The sequence below is a fragment of the Pongo pygmaeus genome, chromosome 9 (assembly GCF_028885625.2).
Source record: "Pongo pygmaeus isolate AG05252 chromosome 9, NHGRI_mPonPyg2-v2.0_pri, whole genome shotgun sequence".
Classification (NCBI taxonomy): domain Eukaryota; kingdom Metazoa; phylum Chordata; class Mammalia; order Primates; family Hominidae; genus Pongo; species Pongo pygmaeus.
In genome coordinates this window covers 132,277,451-132,305,108 of record NC_072382.2, presented here as the reverse complement: position 1 = coordinate 132,305,108, position 27,658 = coordinate 132,277,451, and the positions used below count along the sequence as shown (strand labels likewise).

At 51.7% G+C, this 27,658-nt stretch overlaps 1 protein-coding gene across 1 annotated transcript; it reads right to left on the bottom strand.

The window, feature by feature from the left end:
- Positions 1-27,658, bottom strand: ADAMTS15 (ADAM metallopeptidase with thrombospondin type 1 motif 15). Its single transcript, XM_054440819.2, has 8 exons — positions 26,337-27,658; positions 14,823-14,955; positions 14,189-14,356; positions 13,663-13,946; positions 7,158-7,335; positions 5,542-5,723; positions 5,260-5,435; positions 1-3,603 (listed from the first exon to the last, which is right to left on the bottom strand). Exons 1-8 carry the CDS (start codon positions 27,291-27,293, stop codon positions 2,829-2,831), a joined length of 2,853 nt encoding a protein of 950 aa, XP_054296794.2. The 5' UTR covers positions 27,294-27,658; the 3' UTR covers positions 1-2,828.

Genomic DNA, 27,658 nt, shown 5'->3' with positions numbered 1-27,658 from the left:
CAGGTTTTAAATACTTACAGCTTTATTAGGAGAAGGCTGTGGTCACCTCAGCAGCCAGCTCCCCTGTATACACAGTATACACAGCCCAGCCAGCACCCAGGTCCTTCCATCCTTCTGCAGTACATGGAATGCAAAAGAACCAAACACAACGGCGGGGAGGGAGGGTCTACCAATGAGTGTCAGTGTCTAGTGCTTCTGGGAGCCAACTGCCAGGCTAGGGACACTCAAGTCCCTCAAACTGTCATCAGCTCCTGCCACACCCCACTCCAGAATGTCAAGGTTCATATGAGAGTGTTTGGGCCAGACTCCTCCAATCAGTGCACGCGATGGGCAGAGGAGGCTAGGGAATCCTGAGCCCAAAGCCGTATTGGTCCATCCCCCTCAAGAAGTTGTTGGGGCTTTCAGAATGTTCCTCTTCTTGTGTAGACATGAGATACCGCTGTAACTTTACTCCATCACCAGAAACCTGTGCCTTGAGTCTAGTCTCTGCTCAGCCCTCGAGAGCATGGTTGGATTAAGGAAACAGTCAAAGGCAAGCAAGACAAACTCCCTAGGTTGTCTTGGTCATGCGTCTTTTAAAAGGGGAAAGAAGAAAAAAGAAAAAACACCACAACAGATAAAAGCACTTTGGCCTGGCTTGTGTCAGGAGCCAGAGTGGTTGTCCTTCCTTGAAACGGTTTGTAAAGTGACTGATGGCAAAAGCTGCTCTCTACTGGAGGCCAGTCTCCTACAGATGGCACCTCTCTTCCCACCCACCCAATCCCCCTGCCATCCCGCACAGCCCCCATGCCACCCTCTCCTCCTCAAGGAGGGAATGCACCAAGCACAGGGCGCAGTGCTGTCGTCAGCTAGCAAGGATCTGCTTCTGCCTGGTACCCTGGTCCTTTTTGTCCCTGTAGCCCCACAGTGGTCACTGGCACAGAGGGGTTCCTCTTCACTTAGTTCTTCAGGGGTGACTGCAGCCCTGCCTCAGAGACTGGCACCCCCTCTGCCCCTGCATGAACTCTGTCCAAGGTTTCCAGCCCAGCATTAGACCGGATGAGAACATCATCGCAGAGGCTTGGCTGGCTGGCTAGTTGGTTTGTGGATTCTGACTATTAGGGAAACCCACATAAAAGAACTGAACTCTTCTCTCCCAGAAAGACACATGCTTTGATCTTAGCTCAATAAAATTCTCCACTGAGGTCCTGGATTCATCACCTACACTCCAAAGCAGAATATCCCATGTACACAGTGGGGCATCTGAACCTTCAAGAAACACCCTGCTTAGCCAAAGAAGCTGTAACCCCAAAATATCTCCCCACTTGGAGCTAGAGAAGATGCCTGTTTCTATTTTCCTGACATGTCTATAAGATAGACAGGTCTCCAGCAGTTCATACTAGCGGCTGCCAGGCCCCCTGGGTCAGTCATTGATTCTTGATGCCTCCTGAAACCTACTCCCAAGGAGTCAGAAGAGGCCCTATCTTCGACTTTGGAGCCCCAGCAGGGGGCTGGGCTGTGGGGAGCAGGAAGCCACGCACCACACCCTCATTTCTGTGGCTGGGCAGCTCAGTCTCCGAAGACTGAGTGTGGTGGAAGAACCAGGTCACCACTGTCCTAGGGGAGGGATACGGCTGGGTTCCCAGAGGGCATAATCTGAGGTAGCAAACAGTGGAGAAGCTAAGGCCTAGGATGCAACATGACGTGCCCAGGGCAGACAGCAGTAGCTGTTTGGAATGAAGACGAGTTTATAGGCACATAGGTATTCAGCACCTAGCCCTCCTAGGCACGCCCCACCCCCTCACAATGGGTACAGGACTGTGGCCACTGTCAGGGCTGTCTGAGGCGACACAGACCCTCTGATGTCAGCCTGCATATATGTGCCTCTCTGGAGAAGGAAGCCATCAGAACTGAAGCCTCCTCCTCCCTATCCCAGGGTGACATCCCCCAAAGCCAGGCCCAGAGCTCAGCACCAACCCCAGTCCAATGACAGCGGAACCCTCCAGAACTTTCCGAAAACTCCCTGCATCAGCCACAGACTCCATCGCCCCTAGCAAATGTCAACATCTTTCTGTAATGGCCGGCTCCATCTTGAAGAAGACAGCAGGCTCCCTACTGACTTTCCCCCTACCTGCAGGAGCCTCAGAGGACGCTTCCGTGGCAGCCCTACCACTAGTCCTACACCCTGCACATCAGAGGAAGGAGAGGCTGCTTCTTTAGGGGAGGGCCAAGAGTGCAGGATGAGAAACCTCAGGACTCCCTGTGCACGTCCACGTCTTCCAAGGTGGAGTGCCAGGCTCCAGGGGCCCTAACCTCACTCTCCCCGCGGCTTCTGCCCAGCCCCAGCCAGCTTTTATTGCTTAGTCCATGTCAGTTCAAAAAGGAAAGTGGGCTAAAAGCACCGTGAAAACCCTGCCTCGTTCAGACACGGCTCAGAGCCCATGGGGCCACCTGAGGGTGCCAAGCTGCTGGGACATGGCTCTTCCAGCAGCCTGTGGCCTCCGTTCCGGGGGCCGGGGTCCCTGAAGTTCTGCCTGGAAGGTGCCCATCCTCCAAGTCCCTTGGAAACTAGGCCTCAGCACCTTCTGCCCTGCACCTCAAAGCCTCTCCCCGCAACCGGCCCGAGGAGCGGGGCCTGAGGTAGACTGTGCGGGAGTTCCTGGGCTTTCCTCTGCCCAGTCCAGGGAGGAGGAGGGAACCTCTCGCCCCAGCCCATGGTCCTTGTCCCTGGATGTGGGTGACATCGTGGCGTGAACCCCTGGCCACCATCCTCTGCCCGCTACTCCAGCTGGCAGAACGCTGGCACATCAGTGGGGTGGAGAGTGAGGGGGAGAAAGCGATGACCCCACTCAGCACGGCCTCAAGACGCAGAAGTCCAGCTCCTGGGGCTTGCGGCGCAGGTTGCACTGGTCCCGGGCCAGCAGCCGGCCTCCGTGGCCCACGCACTTGAGTGGGCGCCTCTTAAATCCCCGGCCGCAGCTCTTGGAGCAGGGTGACCAGGCGCTGAGCTCCCAGGTGGGGCAGGGCTCCCCGCAGGCTTGTGTCTCCAAGGGCCGATGGGCTGCATCACAGGCAGGGACCGTGCGCTGCCCCGGGGAGCCCCGGCAGTCCACCGCCCGCTTCTGCAAGCCGCTGCCGCAGCTCGCAGAGCACGGCCCCCAGCTGCCGGCCACCCAGCGTGCAGGGGGCCTGTCGTCCGGCTGCTCCACCTGGTTGGAGAGGCTAAGGACGCTGTTGTGCAAGACAGAGGGTCCCCGGGGGTCCTTGGGATGAGAGGACTTGTCCTCCCGAGGCTCTTTGGGCAGATAGAAGGAGTAGCGGACCCGGGGCGGTGTCATCTTCCCCACGGAGAGGACCTCCACGGTCAGAGGCTCCAGGATGGGCCGGGAGGCCTGCAGGCTCTCCACCGCTGTGCCCGTGCCGCTGTACCGCAGCAGGCTGCCCTTCACCACGAGGTCCCGCTCCACTGCCGACACCACGAAGTGCCCGTTGAGCAGGTACTTGCCTTGGCTGTTCTTCAGAGCCAGGTAGTTGTCATCCCCAATCAGCCCCTTGTAGCCGCGCTGGCGGATGTCGATGCTTGAGGCGCCTGCGGGGATGGCCACCACGAAATTGTAGCCATGCCTGGAGTGGGAAAGGGGGGTTGTGCATTAGACAGAAGCCTGGACCTAAGGACCTCACGCTCCAGGATCCGTTTTCCTCAGTAAACCTAGCTTTCGGTGAATTCTGGCATGGGAGTAAAAGCACAGGTTTTGGAGTCAGAGAGGTCCCTGCCCCTCAGCGATTGGTGCTGGAAAGTTGCTGAACTTCTCCAAGCCTCCACATCCTCACCTGTAAAGTGGAGCTCAGAATTCCACACACCTCACTGAATTGCAGGGAGGACTGAGTCCACCAAAGCACATAAAGCATGTAGCATGATGCCTAGCACATATCAAGGATGTGTAGACATCTGCCATGAGGACAAGGAGGAGGAGGAGGAGGACGAGGGGTGGGGTGGGGGAGTAAGTCCACCATCCCGGAGCCTGAGGCTCAGAGCTCAATGCAGTGAGAGGACACTGGCCCTGGAGGCAGGGACGCAGATCCAGCCTGGCTCACACGCCAACTCCTGGCAATTTTAAGCAAGCCAGTATCTCTGGGTTCTGGTGTCCTCATCTGCATAATGAGTAGGTTAAGCTAAATGATTTCTAAGGCTCCTTCCAGCTCCAACAGGCTGTGAAAGGAACATCTGCCATTTAACAAGTGAGGCAAGCCTGGGGTATGTACCTCCCACTCCCCACGTGGGCCTCCCCACCACAGGTCCCTGCAAAGCACAGCCTGGAATGCCATCCGTCCCTGGTGCCCGAGCTCCCAGAGACAGGGCTAGGCATCCTCCCTTTGCATCACCACCCAGGGGCTCAGGAGAGGGTGTCGTGTCCAGGGGCACAATCAAGGCTCCAGGACAGCCATCTAGGCCTTTCCATCACCAGCACCTGGGCTCCCAAATTTTCTGAGCCAACCATAGCCCCCACCCCCAACTGGAACCTCAGGTGCCCTGCCTGCCCCCTCTTCTTCCAGAACGTGGATCAGGGCTTTCCAAAGAGCATGTGTTTGACCTCAGGAAGCTCAAGCTGGAGGCCCAGATTCTGGAGTTGGGACTGGATGCCCAGGGATTGCCCCAGACGTGAAGACTCCTTCAGTCCCAGCTGCTCACTTGCTGTCTCTTGGCAGTTTATTGCCATTCTCACCTCAGTCCGATCCCCAAGGTCGGGGCCTCAAGCCCAGGGAGAAGCTGGCAGCTGTCACGTTCAGCCTCATCAACGTGAAGGTACGATGCTAACCATGTTATTTGGACTAACTCCCTTATTCCTCACAAGAGCACACATGAAATATATTAGTATTATACCCACTTTACAAGTGGGGACATCTAGAGACCTGGAGATTGAGTTCACTTGCCCAAGGTCATCCAGAAAATGGGTAACTGCAATCTGAATCCAGTCGGTCCTACTCTAGAACACTATACAGACCCTAACAACTCTGCCCACCTTCCTGAAGACCATCTCCTGTTAAGTGGGTCTTCCCCCAGCATTCGTCTTTGCTTGCTGAAAGGATGAATGAATGAATGAATGAATGAATGAGTGAGTGAAGGACTAGCAGCCCTAAAAGGGTACGGGTGGCCTCTGCAGCAAGGGTACTGGCTGGATCTGACATTTACCCCAATCTAACCCAAGCTTCCAATACCCTGGGAAACTCCACCTCCCTCCCTTTGCTCCCTGGCAGGACCTTCCAGGGCCCAGAACTCACATGGGCTTGGTGAAGAGTCCTGTCACCTTCTTGCAGCTCTTATTGTCTCCCCCACACACCCCACACTTGTCGAATCTCTTCTTGGAGCCCAGGTTCCCATCACAGCCAGCCTTGATGCACTTGCCTTGGACACAGACGGAGGTGGAGTCAGGAGAGCACAGCGTGCCGTCCACCACCTGCAGCACCCCAGAAGGGGAAAAACAAGGAAGAGCAGGGCAGCTCAGCTGATGCTCCCCCGAAGACTTGGTCCCTACTTTGTTCTCAGGCCCCAGGCTCACTCACCTTGGGTGCCAGCACATAGAAGTAGCCAGTGCCATTGGCTCGGCAGATGAGCTTGCACTTGTCCCGGGGAGACACACCTGAGTACTTGGGCACCCATGCCACAGCCAGAGTGAGCCGGTTGGTGCTGTGGTTGTAGCCATTGAAAGCCTCACACTGCTCCTCCCGGAAGCTCTTTCCAGAGGCTAGGGAGGGAGAAGCATAAGAAAGAAGTTGAGGGGAAGGGACAAGGCCAGCGCAAAGGACAAGCCTCTCTCCCAGCCTGCCGTGGCTCTCGTAGCCCTTCCCACCCTCATCACCGAAGCTGCAACCTCCCCCCATCTCAAAGCACTAAAGCAGGCTGGGCCCAAAGGACCCAGGGCGCAGATGAAAACACATCCTCTGAGCTATGCACCACCTTCTCCAGTAACCCAGCCTCAAACTCCCTCTAGGTTGCAAACTATTTTCAGAATAATGTAACTCAGTGCATAAAGTAAAGTATATAGATTAACGACAACACCAGTTACATTTGCTATACAACTATCGATATATTTTGAAACAAGTCTGTGATATATATGTTTTTTTGTTAATGCATTAAATATGATTCAGGGCCGGGCACAGTGGCTCATGCCTGTAATCCCAGCACTTCGGGAGGCCGAGGCGGGCAGATCACCAGAGGTCAGGGGTTCAAGACCAGCCTCACGAACATGGTGAAACCCCATCTGTACTAAAAATACAAAAGTTAGCCAGGCATGGTGGCAGGCACCTGTAATCCCAGCTGTTCGGGAGGCTGAGGCGGGAGAATAGCTTGAAACTGGGAAGTGGAGGTTGCAGTGAGCCGAGATCGTGCCACTGCACTCCAGCCTGGGCAACAGAGTGAGTGAGACGCTGCCTCAAAAAAAAAAAAAAAAAAAAAAAAAAAAAAAAAAAAAAATATATATATATATATATATATATATGATTCAGTAATGAACCTGATAACTACTATAATTCTGAAGTAAGGATGAGCTTAAACAGCATTTTGAAAATTCTGCAACAACCAAAATGTCATGTGAAAATATCCATGGTTCCTATTGATGACAAAGTCACAGGTACTTCTACTACTATTGCAGTTTTGTTGTCTAACTGAAAGAAATACTAAATTTTAGATGGAAAGGTAGTTAAAAAAATACTAATTTCTCTCTGAAAGAAATACTAAATGTTAGATAGAAACATTAATAAAAATAGAGATGTAATTTTGTTTTCCCCATCAAGTTCTTGGGCTCTGGACTCCTGCTTACAAAGATGGGCTGGACAGGCCTCAGATAAGAGGACTTCTAGTGTATCATTCCCCTGATCCATTTAGTCTCCCAGGCTAAGCATCCAGAAAGAAACACCCTTGCCAAAGGTGAGTGGAAAGAGGAATGAGCCCAAGAAGAATCTGCACCTCTCCACTTCCAGGCTTTGTCCTGAAGGTTGGAATCTTGACTGCAGTCCCTTTGTCACCAGCAGGAATCCATGATAGAAATATTAGACTACCTGAATTACCTGTATACCCAGTTACCTGGAGGCCATGCATTACATGGAATAGGGGTGGGGTGGGGGGGACCTCCAGCCTCACCTCCCCCGGGCCCAGGCCACCACTGCTCTCCCCACCTCACCTGAGCTGGGGCAGGGCTCCAGGTTGCAGGATCGGTATTTCACCCTCACTCCCTCGCAGTACTTGCCCCCGTTGGCAGGGGTGGGGTTGGTGCACTGCCTCCTGGCCAGCTGCACGCCCCCACCACATGTGCGTGAGCAGGGGCCATAGGGCTCCCATTTGGCCCAGGAACCATCCACCTGTGAGGAAGAGTCTATTATACTCCTTGGCGGATCCAGGTGCCACACCCAGCCCCTCAGCCCATAGAAAACTACACTGTACAGCCTCCAAGTTCTCATCCCACCTTCCTGGAATGAAATTAATGTTGTATCATGAAGGAAAAAACAATAAGCAAATGGCCAGTGTACACCAAGCCCACCCAACATTCCAACCAACTAATTAGCAAACAGCAACTGCTCCCAGGTGCAAAGAAGGCCATGCAAAAGAGAGGCCTCTTTGGGCAGTAGAGTGAAGCAGATGTGAGATGTGTTTTCCTTTTGTTTTTTGTTGTTGTTGTTGTTGAGGTGGAGTCTCCCTCTTTTGCCAAGGCTGGAGTGCAATGGCGCAATATTGACTCACTCCAACCTCCGCCTCCCAGGTTCAAGTGATTCTCCAGCCTCAGCCTCCCGAGTAGCTGGGATTACAGGTGCCTGCCACCATGCCCGGCTAATTATTTTGTATTTTTAATAGAGACGAGGTTTCACCATGTTGGCCAGGCTGGTCTCAAACTCCCAAACTCAACTGATCCGCCCTTCTCAGCCTCCCAAAGTGCTGGGATTACAGGCGTGAGCTACCGCGCCTGGCCAGACGTGTTTCGATAGACTCTGCCCACACTACACCACCCTAGTGGGCTTGAGCAACGGCAAACCCTCCTTAGCTTTCCGGTGCTTCACTTGCAAAAATGGGTTTGATAATACTAATACTCGGGCCTGATGTCAGGTGGATAACAGAAGTGGCCTAACAGACATGAAAATTCCCAGCACCACGCTGGCCCCAGCAGAAGTTCAGAGAGTCCTCTTATCTCACAGCTTGCCGGGAACAAAAGGAAAAAACAGAAAAGATTCCCTTGATTTGTTGTCGGTGCATTCATAGGCAACTCTAAGGCAGGGCCACCCCCAGCCTTGCAGATAAAAAATGTCACCATAGACGTGAATGTTTTTATTTCTTAGTGTTCTATAATTCAGACGACGCCAGACCAAACTGATCTTAACCTCGATCAGGGGCTGTATTTGAGAAAGTTTCACCGTGAACCATTCTAAAGTTTCTTTTAAGAAGAGATAAAGATAAGACACTATTAAGCAATCCTAAAACTCGATTTAGCTTTGGAGTGAATTGTGCAGTGTTTTGGAGGGCTTTTTTTTTTTTAGATTTTTTTTTTTTTAGTTTTTTTTAACAGGGTAAAAAGAGAATAAAATTTACAGTGTCCATGATGTTTTCCTTAGAATGACAGTGAAATGAGTTTGGATCCTCTGAACACACATCAGTTGAGCAATAGAGGAAGCAGCCCGGCTGCTGTACTCGCCTGGAATTAAAACTCCGCCACCGACCATCCCACACAGTGCCTAACTCACATGGAACTAAGCAGGAACTGGCTGCATGTAATGGAAACACTTTAACCTGTGTACATATCCAGCATATTTATTCAATCTACCCTTTTGTCAGATAGCTCTTGTTTCATTTTCTCAAAATCTGTTTGATCCTATAAAAAACAACCACCACCACCGTCTTTCCACCCTGCTTTGGCCTCAAACTACTCAAACTAGCGCCTCACCTCATTCCATCCTTTCACTCCCTGACAGCGTCACCCACGTTTGCTCTTTCCTCATACTCACTCCCCAGAGCCTCGCACTGTGCGTGTTGTCCCCATCATACCCCGGAAGCTGCCCCCTCAAAAGCCACAATGGCCACTGGAAGACTAAAGAGTGTGCCTAGGCCTCAAGATCTCCAATTCTTCTTCAGCACATAGCACTGTTCCTGCAGCTCCTGAGACAATGCTACTTGTTTTTATTTGGTATCATTGCTTCCTAATCGAACAAAAAACGTTCACTGTGCTCCTGCCCTGTGCCATTCACTCATTCCTTCACCAAACACTTGTGGAAGTACCTGCCCTCAGAGCAATTACTCCCTAGTGGGGAGACAGACAATAAAAATGAATCCGTGAACACAGAGTGTTGGGTGGGCTTCATAGCAGGTGGTAGGGAGGAGTTGGGAAGGGCTGCTCTGGATTATGGGGGCCCGTCTTGTGCCTGAAGGAAGTACAGTTGGCGTAAGCCAGGCAGACATCAGGGAAAGGGCATTCCAAGCAGAGGGAGCAAGTGCACAGGCCCTGAGGGGGGATGAGCCTGAAGTACGCCAGTGTCACCAGGGCCAACAAGGCAGCAAGAAATGGGAGCCGGGGCAAAGCCCCTAAAGGTGCCGAGCAGAGAAGTGGCATAACCTAAGGTGCATTCCAAAAGAGCTGCCACGGGGGGAATCATCTGTAAGGAGTAAGATCAGAAGCAGGGAGACCAGTTAGAGGCAACTGTATTAATCCAGGGGACAGGGGGTGGTGGCTGGGACCAGGGTGAGAGCAGATGAAGTGGTGAGAAATGACCCTGGATCTGCCTTGAAGATAGTGTCCACAGGGACGTGGAGATACAGGGTGTGAAGCATGTGAGAGAAACAGGGTTTCAGCTTGAGCAACCAGAACGTGGAGTTGCCATCGCAGCTTCAGGGGAGATGACCAGGAGCTCAGTCTCACAGACACACGTATAAGATGCTAATCAGGTGTCCAATGGACACGTCCAGATTCCCTTAGAGATGCAAGTCTGCAGGTCAGGAGTGAGGCCTGGACTGAAGATGCAAATTTGGGAGTCTTCAAGCTCTAAATGGTATTTAAAGTCATGGTCTAGATGAATCAGCAAAGAGATTGAGTGTGGATGGTGAAGAGGGAAAGGACTGAGTGCCAAAGCACTCCAAACTTAAGAAAATGAGAGTACAGGCCAGGCGCGGTGGCTCACACCTGTAATCCCAACACTTGGGAGGCCGAGGTGGGCAGATCACCTGAGGTCAGGAATTCGAGACCAGCCTGACCAACATGGTGAAACCCCGTCTCTACGAAAAATACAAAAATTAGCCAGGCGTGGTGGTGGGCACCTGTAATCCCAGCTACTGGGGAGGCTGAGGCAGGAGAATTGCTTGAACCTGGGAGGTGGAGGTTGCAGTAAGCCGAGATCACGCCACTGTACTCCAGCCTGGGTGACGAGAGCGAAACTCTGTCTCAAAAAAAAAAAAAAAAAAAAACATAAAAAAAAAGAAAAAAAGAAAAGAAAATGAGAGTACAAGGAAGAAGCAGTAAAGGTAATGAGAAGGGGAGGGGCAGTGTGAGGAGGAGGACAACCAAGAAGCAGTGGAGACCCTGTTCCAGGGGCCAGAGCTCTAGGTTGCCAAAAATGCTGCTAGCCAGCTGGGTGATGGGAGGAAAGGTAACAGTCACTGACCTTCATAGTGTCAGGCCATTTGGTAGCCTTAATAAGAGTTGTTTTGGAGAAATGATGGCAGTCAAAGCCTATTTGGAATGTGCAGCAGAGAAAAGTGGGAAGATGGAATTGGAGACAGCAGACTTGTACAACTCCTTCCAGGAACTTGCTGTGAAGGGAGTCAGAGAAACAGACCACAAAGGAAGTGGGATCATAAAAAGTTTCATTTCAGGTGGGAGAAATTACAACAGGTTTGTATTCTAAAAGGCATGATTCAGCTCAAGATTGGGAAACACTGGCACTGCAGGAGAGAGAGAATTGATCAGCGATGTCCTTAACAAGTGAGAGGGGATGGGGTTCCTGTGCAAAGCACACAGCGTGGTCTCAGATCAGAGCAGGGACAATCCAGCCACTGTAAAGGGGGACAGTGGACAACAGGTGCAGAAGCAGGTCGGGGGGTGGGTGGAAGTTCCCTTCTGATTACTTGATTTTTTTTCCCTCTTCAGGAAATAAGAAGAAAGGTCATCGGTGAAAGTTGAAAAGGAGGAAGAAAGACTTGGTAATGGGAGGAGAGAGGTGATGGTGGGTGTGAACTAATGGTTCAGGAGGTTGGGAGAGTAGGCCAACTGGGGAAATGAAACATATGACTCCTGGACCGCATTATGGGCCCACCTAAATTTCCAGGTCATCAATTTATTTTACTTTTTTCTTTCTTTTTTTTTTTTCCTTGAGATGGGATCTCACTGTGTCACCCGGGCTGTAGTGCAGTGGCGTGATCATGGCTCAATGCAACCTCTGCCTCCCGTGTCCAAGTGATCCTTCTGCCTCAGCCTCCCCTCCTGAGTAGCTGGAACTACAAGCATCTGCCACCACACCCCACTAATTTTTGTATTTTTCGTAGAGATGGGGTTTTGCCATGTTGCCCAGGCTGGTCTCAAACTCCAGGGCTCAAGGGATCCTCTCGCCTCAGCCTCCCAAAGTGCTGAGATTACAAGTGGGGGTCACTGTGCCCAGCTCAGATCATGAATTTAAACTGAGACCAGTGAGCACAATTGCATGTTTTTCTCCAACCATAGTCACCTGTGCAAGCACAATTGAAAGGTGAGTGAGTTGGATTCAACCCACGTGGTGGCTTATCCAAGTGAATTTGGTGCAGAGAGACAGGGGCAAGGGAGTCAAGAGTGTATGCGAGGGAGTGATTTCAAAAATGGACCATGGAATTTCAGCTCACCAAGGAGGACGTGAGGGCACAAGAAGGGTGAGGCATGATGGGAAGGTTGCTGTAGCAATAGATTGTAGGCCCAGATGGGATTGAGGAATTGTTGGAATCCAAAACCCAGAGGGAGTAATCTGGGAAGATAGGGCCTTGGTGGCCAGAATGGGATTCCTGAAACAGATCTGTGGGAGCTGCAGTGATTTGTAAGACATGCTTTATGATCTGACCTCGGCCAATGAGGGCAATGACTTCCATGAAGGTTTCCTGGAAAGTTTCAGTTAAAACAAGGTGGCCAAGCGATTGTTTAGAAAAGAGGTTGAGGAGGTAGATCTTGCCTGATCATAGACAGAATTCCAGAAAGTGTGGAAAGATGGTGCTTCTCAGACTGCATTTTCTCTATCCAATATTATCTCAACTTGTCGCTGCATCCTCCAGCCTCATCTTCTCAGGAGGAGGTACTGGCCATATATTGCCTGTCCTCAGGAACTTCTAGTGCCTGGCAATCAAGGTGGCTGCTGTCTGGCCCCAAATGACCTTTCTGAAGACGGTTCCCATAGAGCCCTCATCTACACAGCCCTGCAGCTCACTCCAACCTGCCCAGGACTGCCCGCCTCCCTGCCTTGCTCTGTTTCTGCCTACAGGGATCCTACTTATCCCTCAGGCTCTCTTCAAATCCAACCTCCTCCTCCAAGTTTTCTCAGTCCCCTCTCATCATCATTAATCTCTTGACCCTGGTTCTCCTGTGACACATTTCCATCCTTCTGTCCTTCCGCATAACATGTGCCTCTCTGTGTCTTGTATCACAGCTACATTTCGAGCTTCCCCACTTGACTGTGAGCTCTCTGAGGCATGGCCTGTGTTTTATTTCTTTTTCTGACCACGGCAGTATCTTACACAGTTCCCTGAACACAGTGTGTTGTTGCCTAGCAAACAGTTGAAGGTTTAATTAGGTATGTATCCCCAGAACACAGAAAAACATTTTAAATAATTCTGTGCCATACTCATCTCAGGGCAATTGATAATGTGCTTGGTGGATGCTTTTTTGTGACACTGCCTCTGTGCCCAGAGGCAAGTCCTCCCCAAGCTGAGAACAGGGGATGGGAAGGGACAGTCAGCTCCAGGATCCGGGAGGAGAACAGACCTCTTATTCCTGCCCAGAAAAGTACAAATCCCTCTCCTACCCCCAAAACAAGACCTGAAGAAGATAAAGTTATTATATTCAGAGAATATTTGGCATTCTGAATGTGTTCTTGTTTGGTTGCTATTCCTATTTATCAGGAGGGAAAACAAGTATTATTCAACTATGTTTCTGCTAAAGAAAAACAGCAATTGCAACAGAAATGGAAGCTTGGTTCAGAATGCAGCCAATTCCCGAAGCTTGCCCAGGGCTTTGCTTCATTGCAGCTCTGAGCCCTGTTCCTGCGCATGGTCCCCAGCTCCCTGGGTGTGGAACACACTGGGAAAGAGTGGATGAGAGAAGGAAGGGAGGAGCCAGCGAGTGAGCCACTCCTAACTCTAGGTGTTCAGCTTTGAGCCCAGAGCTCCTCCCCAGGTAGGACGAGGCCCGGAGCTCAGGGCTGAGACCCCACCTCCTGTTGAAGGCTTTTCCCCATGTGTCTGAGGCCTCACCAAGTCCTCTGATCTGCCATAGCTTTTCTCTCCAGTCTTAGAGTCAAGAAGGGGATAGGACTATATAGAGGGCAGTGAAGGCACAGCTCAGCAATGCAACAGTGATGGTCCCATGGCCAGTCTGTGATAGGCACCTTCCTGGTGAAGACCAAGGGCAGGGGAGGCCCCCGGGTCTCCGTCCCTCCTCCCAGCAGTCCCCGAGCGCAGCTCCAGCACTCACTCACCCTGTGCTTGTTGAGGTTGTGTCTCTCCACGCAGGCCCCTTTGAGGCAGAACTTGCCCTCACCACAGCTGGTGCCATCGGCCCAGGGGAAGTGGCGGGTCTGGCACACCATCTGTCCCTTGGCCTTCCCGGTGCACCACAGCTTGGTGCAGTACTGCATGTAAGGACAGGGCTTGGAGCCCACGCCAAAAGCAAGCTCGCACTGCTGGCTCAGGGTGTAGCTGGCGCCCGGCAGATCCTCGGGCAGGGAGATGGGCTTGCTGGGTTGGTCCAGGAGGCAGTCACCTGCAGAGAGCCGAGGGTGTTCGTTAGGATGAGCTGGGAAGATGAGGTTTGGCTAGCCCAGAATCTGAATGGTAAGGGGAGAATGAACCAAGGGCAACAGGAATGCACTCATGTCAGAGCCTGGCTCCGAGGGGGCACACACACCTAAGGTACAGAGGACGGAGAAGTGAGCACCTCCACCAGGGGCAGCAGCAAAGCCTCCTCCAAGGCGGCCTCATTGCCCTCCCGTCGTCCTGGCTTACCGTGCCCACTGTCCAGGAAGTCGGTGATGATGGCAGCACTGCAGGCTGACCAGGGATTGGCGCGGTCGATCTGGATGAGGGTCGGGGACATCATGTGGTTGGCTCGGAGCTTCCCAAACACCTCCTCACAGACTTTCACATTGTCATGGGGCATGTTGAACACGTGGCCTGTGGGGTAAGGCAAGAGGACTGAGAGGGCAGGAGGAAGGACATGGGGGTTGGAGGGAGGTATGGGGCAGGGGAACTAGAAAGCCCATGTCAGAGGTTTTCAGGCTGGTCATTGCCACTTATTGATAGACTGCTTTCAAATGTCCTCAAGATCATGTTCTTGTGTTTTCTGTCCCCTCCATCAGGCTGTGGGCTCCCTGACAACAGAGTGTACCTCCTTGTTGATGACATGGTGTCCCCACAGTGCCTAAGTGCTGAGACACTCTGCCAAGGGGCTCAAACCACGTCACTGGCCAGCAGGGCTTGGGCAATCGGAAAAAGTACAAAGCTGCTGCTAAGGCTCACTGTGCTCTAAGAACGGGTCCTAAGGCTTCAGAACACAAGGGGGCAAAGACACATGTCTCCCACCCTCCAGGGCGCCCCAGGCAAACCCAGAAGACCCCAGGAGGAGCTTATCCAGCCTTACCCAGCTCGTGGGCAGTGGTGAAGGCTGATGGAAGCCCATCGTCCTCAATGACAGAGCAGCTTCTCTTGGGGTCACACATGGTGCCAACATCAGCCATGCCCAGGGTGTCACAGGTGGTGGCTCCGCACAGGTCCTGCCGGGTGGGGGAGAAGCAGAAGCCAGCCCGAAGTTAGAGACAGTGACAGAAGGGACCTGAAGGGAAGAAAGGACATCCTATGGGACATTCCAGCTCATCTCATTCCAACCTCACCAGGCCCAGCACCTTCCAGCTGGGCTCTTCTTCCTGGGAGGTTGTGGGGCTGTTCACAGAATCAACCCAGGCTGACGGAGGAAACCCAAGAAGAGCTCTGTGGCTTCACCAAAACCCTGTGCAGGGAGGTCCTCTGGGAGGAAATTAGGAGGTACAAAATTAAACTACAAGGGCCACTACTTTATAGAGAGACGGCCCTCCAGACCAGAAAAACAGTGACTCCCATAGCCAAGCGAGGCTCGCCGAGGCAACAGGGAGGGAGCCAGTCCCATTCCCACCCAGAGGCAGCTTCGAGCAGCCTCAGTCTTTGCTGTGCTGCCTTTTGGCCAACTATGAATTAAGTTCATATTCTCAGCCAGAGGGCTGCCGGCCAAGGACCCACCCATGCCAGTGATTTGGCTGCCTTAGGCTGGGAGGAAGCATTCAGGCGGACCCAAGACCCCATCCAGACACAGTTTCACTGGCTACAGAAGCTCATGGGGACACAGGCTCAGTGGCTGCTAGGAAGAAAGATACATGAAATAGAGAGATGGCCACCTAAGCAGGAAGGTCCTTCGTTTTGTACTGAAGCTTAACTTGGCCGCAGAACCTAGGGCCTCCAGCAGCAAACCCTGACAGGAAGTATTCCCAGCAGACACAGAAAGGCAGGATAGGGCTTCTGGGGCAGATATCTCAAAGAACTTACTGAGCACCGTTGGCCAGAAACACATTCAGATACCTTAAAAGCCCAAGAGTTGAAAATAGGATAAGACACTTGTGTACATTCTGCTCCTCTTAAAAAGACGTGTGTTGGGCCAGGCACGGTGGCCCACACCTGTAATCCCAGCACTTTAGGAGGCCAAGGCAGGTAAATCACCTGAAGTCAGGAGTTCGAGACCAGCCTGGCCAACATGGCGAAACCCCATCTCTACTAAAAATACAAAAATTAGCTGAGCATGGTGGCGGGTGCCTGTAATACCAGCTACTAGGGAGGCTGAGGCAGGAGAATTGCTTGAACCTGGGAGGCAGAGGTTGCAGTGAGCCAAGATCACACCATTGCACTCCAGCCTGGGTGACAAGAGCAAAACTCCATCTCAAAAACAAAAAAGAAGAAGACGTGTGTTCAATCAGTGATGCTGGTTCTCTCATGACATTGCTGCCTTCAACGCATAAGGCATTCTGCATTTCACAGGAAGCTACTATGTGTGTCACCTCATTTAATCCTCACAATAGGCTTATGATGCAGACATATTATTGTATCTATGTGTCACAGGTGGGAACTAGGCTCATGCCCATAGTTCATCATGGCTATGATAAATTAAATGCTGACATTGTGCATGCACTTTGCACACACAGCCCTACTTAATCCTCACAACATCCCACTGAAATAATGACTATTACTGCCACCTTCCACAAGCAAAGAAGTGCGTGTCTGCGTGCCCGTGCGTGTATACGCGAGGCCGCATGTGCATCTGTGTACAGGCTGGCAAGGGGCGAAGGCGGGCAGCAGCACAGCGCAGGGAGCCAGGAGCCAGGGTGCATGGGAGGAAAAGCGGTCAGAGTACAGAAAATCAGCAAAATTTAATCCAAAGCACTCAGAGGTTTACCACCTGAGCAGTCAAACTTGGCTTCCCACGGTCAGCTGATAGTCACACCTCCTAATGAGTGAACAGTTATGCCGAGGGTGACCAGCCTGAACCCGGGTGCACCAGAGGCAGTGACGTGTGCCCTGCACACCCAGCCAGGTCTGCCGCCTGTGCTTGCTGGAAGCACTATTCCACTTCTAGGAGCCCCGTGAAGGGCTTCAGACGCCCTTCTCTTCCCATATTCTTTCTTCAAAGACTCACTCTCCCAGAAAGTTTTCCTTCTCAAGAGCTCTGAAACCTAGAAAACAACCACTGTCAAAACTTGGGAGGGGCCTGGGCGCAGTGGCTCATGCCTGTAATCCCAGCACTTTGGGAGGCCAAGGCAGGCAGATCACTTGAGTCCAGGAGCACAAGACCAGCCTGGGAAACATGGTGAGACCCCATCTCTACAAAATATAAACAAAATTAGCCAGGCATGATGTTGCACACCTGTAATCCCAGCTACTCAGGAGGCTGAGGTAGGAGGATCACTTGAGACTGGGAGGGTAAGTCTACAGTGACCCGTGATCACGCCACTGCATTCCAGCCTGGGTGACAAAGCAAGACTCTGTCTCAAAAAAAAAAAAAAAGAAAAAGAAAAAGAAAAGAAAAAAAAAACAAACTTGGGAAGGGACCTTCACCTGACCAGCAGTTTAGGGAATGTGACAGCTGAGGAACATGGATCAGCGTGTGAACTGTGGGGAAGGGAGCCAAGATGAGGAGGGCAGGGATGAAGGCTCTTGCAAGGGCATAGTGAAGGATGTAGGTGTAGGATGGGTGTAGTGTAGGACCCAGCAAGGCTGGGGCTCTGGACATTCTAGCCTAGCAGTTGCAGCCTGTGGGGGCAGGCACCTACCCTTGCCCCTGGGCTGCCCTGCACACTCACTGCTCCCTGTGTAAGAGGGAGAGGGTGCAGAAATAAGAATCAAGAAGTCTAGATTCTGGTCCTGGCCCCATCACTAAGTAGACGTGTGACTTTATCCAAGTCCTCTCTCTCTTCGGGGCCTTGGTTTCCTGCTCTGGGGATGGGCCAACTTTCAACTAGAGCCTGAATCAACCAGTGCTTTCAGCCTCTGCTCCTTCCCCAGTCCCAGAGCATGCAGCCCCTTCTGGCCCTGTAGGTTATAAAGGGAACTCACAGAATGACATATTTTTAGAACCCCAAGGAACATCTTGTCTACTGACCCAAGTCATGTAGTTGACAGCACTCGCTCTCAGAAAAGTGGAAGTCACCCACGTGGAGATTCAGAGTCCTGTTCCCCGGCCCCGCTCTTCAGAAATGCCTAGACCAGGCAGGACGCAGTGGCTCGGGCCTGTAATCCTAGCACTTTGGGAGGCCAAGGCAGGAGGATGACTTGAGGCCAGGAGGTCAAGACCAGCCTGGGCAGCGTAACAAGACGCCATCTCTACAAAAATTTAAATTTAAAAAAGAAAGAAAGAAACTGCTAGACCAGATTGAATGCTCAGACTGGGATCTAGAGGGCGTCTGGAACTCAGCCACCCTGCAGCCGCCTCTGTGGCTGGGAAGTCCTGACAGCCAAAAGCCTCCTTCCTCCTAGGGAGGGTGGATTTTCTCTGGAGCAAAGACATGCAGCTGCAGGCCCTTCTTGGCCAGAAGCAACCTGTTCTTTCCATCAAGAAGTCCCGGTTTCCCTGGATCAAACAAGAGGAACAAGGAAAGAGCCGGCAAATTTCCTGAGGGTAAGAGTGGCTCTGGAAGCAGCCGTCTTGCAGTAACCAGCGTCTTCACTGTGGGAAGACACAGCTGTATGGGGTCAGAAGCTCTGCCTGTCCTCCTCTCCACCCCGGCAGGGACTCAGTGAAGAACCGCTGGGCCTCTGCACTTTGAACGCCTACGAGTGCTTATACAGGGACCCAGCAGTGCCTCATTTGTGGCATCAAAAATCTCCACCCTTCTGGAATGAACTCAGAGGCACTAAAACTGCCTTAACCTCTTCAGCTCAAGTGCTTTCCTCCAAAAAACAGAAGCTGTTCTGCCTTCTTCCTCCCAGAAGGTATAGGTATTCCTAGCCCAGCCCCTACCTGCCTCACGATTCCCAGCAATTGGCTGTTTTTCTTTGTAGCTGCAGCCACTTTTCCAGATGATCCCGGAATCATCTTGGCCAGGAACCTAATCCTCCTGGACTGTTATTTTCTAACTGTCCCTTCTTATAAAATAATTTAGGATTGGAGCCACAACTTAAATAAATAAACAAGGATAACACCTGGCAGTGGCTTGTTTACCAGCGTCACTCCATACACACCTCCACCACGATTCCCACCAGCTGCCATCCCTGTGAACCTCCTTCCCACCTCCTCTCATTTCCCAGGCATGTGCCAAGATGCTCAATGTTTTCCAGCAATACAAAGACAGAGGGATGCACAAAAATCAAGCACATTAACTTTTTTTTTGGAGACTGAGTCTCACTCTATTGCCCAGGCTGGAATACAGTCGTGTGATCACAGCTCACTGCAACCTCCGCCTCCCGGGTTCAAGCATCTCGTGCCTCAGACTCCCGAGCAGCTGGGATTATAGGCATGGGCCACCACGCCTGGCTAATTTTTGCATTTTTAGCAGATACTGGGTTTCACCATGTTGGCCAGGCTGGTCTCAAACTCCTGGCCTCAAGTGATCCACCCGCCCCAGCCTCCCAAAGTGCTGGGATTACAGGCATGAGCCACTGAGCCTGGCCGCACATTAACATTTTTAATGTGGCAGAAGACATGTGCGTTCTCATGTAGCCGACTTTGCTTCCATTGAAGTTCTAGGCAGGAGAGCCAGAGCTCATCTTCATGGCTACATCACAGCATCCAGGTATTATACTCACAGGACTTCAGGGCTGTCCTCTCATGCTGCAGATGAGGAAACTGAGGCTCAGTGACTTGAGATTATGCACCCCAGTCCCCGTGGCTATTGAGCGAAGAATGAGGTCCCAAATCCAAAGCTATGTTCTTTGGTCTAAATCATGCAGCACTAGTTAGGAGACCATAATTACTGGTGAAAAGCACCCTGCGCGAGTATTACTACTGTGCCTTTAACTTGTTTCCCATCTGAATCTCTGCCACGCATCACTGTATTTCCTTGTCCAGCCCAAAATCCATGTCTGTTTGTAATCCCCAAGGATGGGAGGGCCTTGCTTTGCTAGAAGAAATAAAATCTAGCAATTCAGTGCCTTGGCAATGTGACGAAGAATGTTAGTTACTTCTACTGGCAGATTCTATTCCACTGGCATATAAATCCCTCCAGATGTACAAAATGGTATTACTGCAAGAGAGTGAAGTAACCAAAACAACAATCATTACCTCAATGAGCAAGAAGAGGGACCCCAAGTTTGCAAGAAGGCTAAATCTTCTATAAAAAAAAATCACCCCTTCAAGAGAGGGTGCCTATAAGTAGAGTGATAATAGCTAACAGTTACTGACTGGCTACTGTGTGCCAAACTGTCGCGAGAGCTTTATCTGCCTTCATTCATTTAATCCTCACAGCTTTAGGAAGAAGATGCCATTATCAGGCCCCATCACACAGAAGAGACCCAGAGAAGGTAAGTAACTAGCCCAGGGTCACACAGTAAGCCCAAGGTTAGACAGAGAGGAAGGGGTCAGAGTGAGGATTGAAGTCCAGGCAGCACAGCGGCAGGGTTGAGCTCTCACCATGACTTCCTGCTGCCTCTGGTGCATATCACCCCAAGAATGGAAGGCCTCGCCCTATGGCTCAAACAAGTGCTGGTTGACACTGAGTGGGGAGAGGCCTGGGGAGAGGGAGAGGCAGGATTAAGTGCCGAGAGTGCTCTGAGTGCACTGTCTGCCCCGCCTCGCTGGTTGAACAAGCCCCTGGCTCCTTGCCCCACACCTGCATTGACACACTGACCCCGTCCCTGCCCTGCCATGCACCCTGTCTGCTGTCTCCAAGGTGGATTAAACACACACCTCTCTGGAGCCCCTCCTTTCTTCAGGGCAAAAACTTCATGGCAAAGAGCCAAGATGAAATGCCAGAAGAATCTAAGACTCCCTCTCCCAACCCTGCAGCCTGACCGCCTCAAAAGCTGGATGAATGATCCCCAGGAAGAGAGGTGAGCTACCTAAGCATCCAGAGCTACAGGCAGCCCTTGCACTTCTGTCTGCACCTTCCTTCCAAAATCACCTACTGAACAGCCGACTTGCAGGGATCCACAAAGGGGCTTACAAAGACTAAAGAGGTTCCGGCCTAAAAGGAGCTTACAGATCAGTGGGATTAGCAAATTCTGATGTCCATAGCTTCCATACAAAAACAGGACCAAATGTTAAGCATACTTGAAAGGACAATGGGACAGAATGCTTTAAATCAGGGCTATCCCAAACTTGAGTCTGGCAAGGGATCCATAGCTAATTATTCAACAAGAAGCATGTACTGAGTGACTACTAAGGTAGTGATGATAATAACTACCATAATTGGGGGCCTATTCTGGACCACTCAGTAACACTTATCTTTGCAACACCCCCGTAAGTGAGGTATCATGTCATCATCATTATCCTCATTCTAAGAGTGAGGAAAGTTAAGTGCACATAGCTGACTCACGCAATGTCCATTGCTAGAGAGTTCAAGCCCCCGGACTCATACTCAGCTCTGCCTGACTCCAAGCCTGTGTTCTTTCCATCATGCCACGTGATCGAGTCAAGGTGTCAAGGAAAGGTTGGGGGGGAAATTCCAGGGGTGGGAGGGGACGCAAACAACTACAGAGAAGTTCAAAGGCAGAAGGAGAGCAAGACCTAAAGAAAGAGAAAAACTCACTTGCCTTTCTGACTAGACCAGTGGTTAAAAATAAAAGAAAAAGATTCCCTCCAACCTTCCTGCCCCATCTGCTGACATTAATATCAGGCGAACTCATTTGATGTAACTAAAGAGAGAGAGCGCTCATCCTGCACGACAGGGAACCAACATATTCCACTCCTCCCTCTCTCTTCCCACTCCTTCCCTCCTCCCTCCCAGAAGGCATGGTGTTGCGTTTCCAGTTAGTGGCCAAGAATAATAAACTATTAGATACTCAATCTACCAATGACCTCTCTCCTAATATCTTCCAAGGCCTGACTTCAAGAAAGATCCTAATGAAATCATGATCCTTTTCTATTGTATAGGGAGATATGTGTAACATACGTATTATCACTTCATTATTAACTATTTTTATCTGAACACTAAATATCACTGCCCGATGACAAGTGCTTTATCACCAAAAGAACTGGCATCTGTTTCACATGAGGTTCTAGAATGCTGTTCCGCTCTGAGCAGTGTGGGGCATCCCCAATGAAACACAGTACTGCTCAAGGTCAAAACAAGAAGATAGCACCAAGCTCAGGGTTGTGAGAGGGGAAAAGTCAGAGTACAAATGAAGAGAATAAGGGGGAAGAGAAAGACTGTAAAGATCCTGCCTGGATGGTCCCAAGAGAGGAAGGTGAGAGCATGGAAGAAGAGTGAGAGGAGAAGAAACAGAGGTGGCGTCAAATGATATGAAGAGGCAACAGGAAAAAAACAAACAAACAAAATAGACCAGGCGCAGTGGCTCACGCCTGTAATCTCAGCACTTTGGGAGGCCAAGGCGAGCAAATCGCTTGAGCCCAGGAGTTTGAGACCAGCCTGGGCAACATAGCAACATAGCAACATAGCAAGACCTCATCTCCAAAAAAAGAAATTTTTTTAAATTAGTCAGCATTTTTTTAATTAGTCACATGCCTGTAGTCCCAGCTACTTGGGAGACTGAGGCGGGAAAGATAGTAGACAATATTATAACAAACTTTTTGTCAATGAATTCACAACTCAAATGACATGGAAAAATTTCTTGAAAAATATAAATGACCAAAGCTCACTCAAGAAAAATAACTTGAATATATATGTTTTAAAAATGAAATTTGTAGTTAAAAGTCTTCTCACAAAGAGTATTACAGAGCCCAGGCATGGTGGCTCACACCTGTAATCCCAAAACGTTGGGAGGCTGAGGCAGGAGGATCTCTTGAGGCCAGGAGTTCAAGATCAGCCTGGTTAACATAGTGAGACCCTGTCTCTACACAAATAAATTAGCTGGGCACGGTAGCGCAGGCCTGTAGTCCAGCTACTCAGGAGGCTGAGGTGGGAGGATCACTTGACCCCAGGAGTTAAAGGCTGCAGTGAGTTAATGGCACCACTGCACCCCAGCCTGGGTGACAGAACGAGACCCTGTCTCTAAAACATAAAGAAATAAATGAAGAAGCAGACAGAATAACCATAAAATACAAGTCCCAAAAAAAAAAAAAAGAAAGAAAGAAATGAAGAAACAGACAGTAAAACCATCAACTACAAGTCCTAAAAAAAAAAAATCAGTCCAAAGGAGAAAAGGTCACAGATAGCAAAGCAGACAGTGGAATGGAGGACAGGGCATCTGACTACATAGAAAACAAGCTCCCCTCCCCAGTCCCCACTCCGCAGCCAGTGCCCGTCCTGCTCCCGTCCCTTGGAGCGCTTCCTTAGCTTCAGCATTCAGAAGAACCCCCCTCCTCCCCAACGGGGCTGGTCTGGCACTTAGCACATCCTGTTGAAATTAGCTGTTGTCTTATAAGCTCCCCATCACATGGTGAATTCCTGGGGACCTGAGGCCACATTTTGTTTGTTTGTTTGTTTTGAGACAGAGCCTCACTCTGTCACCAGGCTGGAGTGCAGTGGCATCATCTCGGCTCACTGCAACCTCCGCCTCCCGGGTTCAAGTGATTCTCCTGCCTCAGCCTCCTGAGTAGCTGGGACTACAGGCGTGCGCCACCATGCCCAGCTAATTTTTGTATATTTAGTAGAGACGGGGTTTCACCATGTTGGCCAGGATGGTCTTGATCTCTTGGCCTCATGATCCGCCTGTCTTGGCCTCCCACAGTGCTGGGATTACAGGCGTGAGCCATCGCGCCCGGCCGAGGCCACATTTTATTATAATTTGTAGCTCCACAGCCCAGGGTAGTACCTAGAAATAATAATAAATAATGCTCAACAAGTGTTAAAAGAGTGTACGAATAAATGAATGAAAGCCATTCTACTACAAAGGGTTACCCAAACGGCAGCGTTATTGGACTTAAAGACAGAGAAGTCTCAGGGAATGAGGGAGGGCCTACAAAGTTTCAGCATTAAATACCTGGCTCCTGCCGTCCAATGCAAAAGAAGCCAAAGAAACTTTTCTCCTCACAGAAATAAATGAGAAACACTCTGGCTCTAGTTCTTCACAGATCCTGGTTCCAGTCCTGTGCTGACCTCACCCTGCTGTTATGAGCCTGGAGACCAATCACTTTGCAAAATCAGATGTGCACTTTTCTCCATGAACTTATTCTGAATCTGTAAGTAAACTCCTCAAATTGTCAAAATACTTGTTGTACAACCACTATATTCTCCCTTCCGGGCAGTTAAGGTTCCCGGAGACCACATCTGCCTAATCTTAGAAAGGGCAGCTACTCCCTCCTTTTCTCATCAAATACTGTACCCTCCCCCAGAGAGATCACGAGTGAGAAGATCCTGAGACTCTCAGAATGCAGTAGGCCCTGAAGTCTGAGCTGCCGAGGAGGGGGGGAAGAGGTGTTTACTCTGAAGCATAAAGTACATACCTTGATGGCGGCCCTGACAACACAGAAACCTCACTCTCTGGCTTTGCTCTCTAGGCACCTAAGGGGAAGGCAGCTTCTAAAAGTCACATCTTGCACATCACTGCTTCTGATCCAGTGGTCATGCATCTTGTACCCATTATGCATGGACAACACAGCCCCCGGGGGGTTGAGCACACAACACTGAGAAATAGAAGCTGTCATGCTGTTTGATTGCTTCTTCTTCAAAAGGCAGCCTCCTTCTGATGGCATGGTCCCTATTCCCAGCAGGAGTTCTCCTCCTAGGGCTGACTCCAGAAGCCAGCCTTCACCACCAGGCTGCAGAGGCTGAGGTCTTTTATTTTGGAGCCAGTGAGTGACCTTCACTGGGGCAGCCCAGGTAGCGAATGGGGCAACAGCTGCTTTGCCCATTAAGATATCCTGTTCTTGGCCTTTGCTTTTTTTCAAGCCCCAGCAATCTAACTGCCAAGCTGGTCTGTGTGCAGAGGTCAAAGCCACCTCCTTTGCAGCTTCCCCATGACTCAGGCAGTGCTTGCAGAGGCTGGGCAGTGGCAGCTCAACAGACCTCAGTTGGAAGAATGAGCACAAGGAAACAGACTCAGGCCAAAGACTCCCTAGAGAAACCAGGTGGTGGGAGGAGAAGAAGGCTGGGAAAGAAGGAAGTTCGACTCCAGGAAGGGACTAGCTGTGCCAAATGGGTTACTGTGGAAGACTCCAGCTCCAGCCTGTGTGCGCCAGTCCAACTTTGAGTGACCATTTGGAAACAGTGGAGAGTTAGAGCCCCAGAGGTAACCAAGGATTCCACACCATCCCCAGAATGCTGTGGTTATGATAATAACCAAAAAAAGAGCATGGCACAGATTCAAGTCACAGTCCCCCAAATCAGAAGAAGAGGCTCACTTGGATGGCTCTTCCTCCCAGCCTCCTGTATCTGAGAAATTTCAAGAATCCAAATACTCCTCAGTGCCCAATCACTCCAACACCTGTGAATCTAAATGTTTGCAGATTTATAGCTTCTCTGACATAGAATATCAGGTAAGGCCTTGAAAAAGGCAGGGCTGCTTCCTGGGCTGGGTCCATCTTTCTAATTCCAATACTCAATTTCCTTCTAGCTCTACGGCTGGAATCTCCAAATACTCTTGACTAAGCTCACACCACTTCCACCCCAGCAAGGGCAGAAGCTAGAGCCCTGAAGTCAAGTGTGGTCATAGGAATTCTGGTGACTTGGGAGCAGGAGCAAGCGTGCCCGCTCTGCTCTGTAGTATACATCTGGGCAAACGGGTCACCCTCTGACAGCAAGGATACAGGAAAATTGGAAGAGATTTTCCCAACTCAGCTCCAAGTAAAACTCCACTTGAAACTCCAAGTGAAACAGTCTCAGCTCCAAATAGGTGCCCTAACTACACCGCCTGCTCAGAATGGTCTAGAAGCCTCTTGGACCATGCCCAGCCGAGAAGGCTGTAGGAGAAGCAGCAGTGAAGGAGGGATGCTCGCAGTACTTGAGTCTGGCCTGTCACTGCAACCCACAAAATCTCTCAATGATTCCCTCCACCCCAATCCAGGCTTTCCAGGCCCAGTACAGAGAGGGGACAACATGTTACCAGAGAGAAATGTAGCAGGCGCTGACCTTGGATCACCTTCAGTTCTACAACCCTTGAAAAGAGACCTCAGGAGGTGTCCGAGAAGACAGCCGCCCATACAATAGGGGCGGTCCCGCCCTCTCCAACACCATCCTCATAGCGTCTCCTATCGGTCTTGGACACAAACTGCAGCTCCGGGGCGGCAACTTCCTGGGTTCCGGCCCCTCGGCGCCTGATCCAGGAGGCGCTGATTGGCTGCGCCAGGCCAACACCTTCGGAAAGCGCAGGCCCTCCTCCAATGGCCCAGATGCACGTGAGCCGCCGCTCCGCGGAGCCTAGGAGAGGGCTCCCCCTGGAAACTCCAGAGTTGGAGTCGGAAGAGGTCAACGAGGTTTAAACTCGGAGGCATTGCACGATACAAAGGGGATTTGGAGCGCTAGGGGAGGTGACCCTGAAGAACGGGACTATCTGGGTGCAAAGTGACGGCAGATCAACTCACCTGCCTGGTGAAGAGGATGGCAGTGTCCCAGTACTCGGGGTGCTTGTCACTCACTTTGTTCAGCTTTTTCTGCCAGGCACAGAAGTTGCGCAGCGTCAGGGCCGCGTTGCCGGTGACCTTGGGCCCGGAGTCACGATCTCTAAGAAGTAGCACCTTGACCACAACGATGTTGATGGGGTTGAGGATGCTGGGATGGCGGTAGAGTCGCGCCGCCGTTGCCAGCAGCGTCAGCAGATAATGTTCCAGGTCCGCGCCGTGGAACTTGACCATTGACTCGTCCGCGACCACCAGCGTCTCCACGTACCGCGGGATAGACACGAAACGCTTGGCGCGCCCAGACCTGCGCCGGCTACGACTCTCTCCGAAGCCCACCCGCCGCGGCTTGTAAGGGTCCAGGGCCCGCAGGATGGCGGGGTTCCAGCCCGAGGCCACCCCGCAGCGAGAGGTGGGGTCTCCAGAAGGCCCGCCCGGAACACCCCGGCGCTGGAGAAGGTGTGCGCCCTGGCTGTTGCGCTGCGCCGCCGGCGCGCTAGCATTGGGCAGCGGGCTAATGACATACTCTGCGCCTCGGTAGCCAAAGGCTCCGCGGAGCCCCCCGCACAGGCTCACAGCAGCGAACGAGTCCGGCTCGGCGTTCACGTCCCCGGAATAGAAGCAGCGTCGCAGGTCTGAAGAGCCCCCGGTGAGCCCCTGGAGGGGGACGCCCAGATGCTCAGTGGCGAAGGCGGGTGCCAAGAACTGAGCATCCGGCGTCAGGTGTAGGTAAAAGTCCTCCTGAAATGCTGTGATCTGAAAAATGAGTCCCTGATCCCCGGAGTCCTCGGGACCCCCCCAGTAGTAGCGGCGGCCGTTGATGTCCGGGTCCAGTCGGATGGGAACGACTACCTCCCGCTCTGGCTCAGAGCCTCCAGCGGTTCGCCCGGCGAAAGCCAGGGTTAGGATGCCCAGCAGAAGCATGGCGCCGGGCAGCGCACCGCCGCGCTCTGGGAAGGGGCTGGGCCGGGCTCTCCGGCCGCTGACGCGGTCTCTGTGCAGCCCGCACTCTGGAACCGCCGACGCTCCGGGACAGCCGGCAGTTCCCAGAAAGGAGAGCCAAGGGAGGGAGATTCCTCCCAGAGCAGCGAGCGTGCACCCGGCAGCCCGCGCTTCCTACCTGTGCCTTTCCAAGCAAAGCGCGCCCTGGGATCTTAAGTACAATCGCTGTCAAGTGCAAGGACGAAGATTTGCAGCCGAGAACTAGCGGAAGGTACCGGGCGGCTTCTCGCAACCGCAGCCACTCGCAGCGCAGCAAGCCAGGCGCTGGGCGAGCCTATTAAAGGCCC

What these genes read in the sequence shown, in the direction of transcription:
- ADAMTS15 (XM_054440819.2), bottom strand. Translation starts at nt 27,293, where the DNA reads ATGCTTCTGCTGGGCATCCTAACCCTGGCTTTCGCCGGGCGAACCGCT. An exon ending in CCATCCTCTTCACCAGGCAG is followed by an intron (nt 14,956 to 26,336) that starts GTGAGTTGATCT and finishes CCCACCCGGCAG; the next exon opens with GACCTGTGCGGAGCCACCAC. An exon ending in CTTCCTGGACAGTGGGCACG is followed by an intron (nt 13,947 to 14,188) that starts GTAAGCCAGGAC and finishes GGCTCTCTGCAG; the next exon opens with GTGACTGCCTCCTGGACCAA.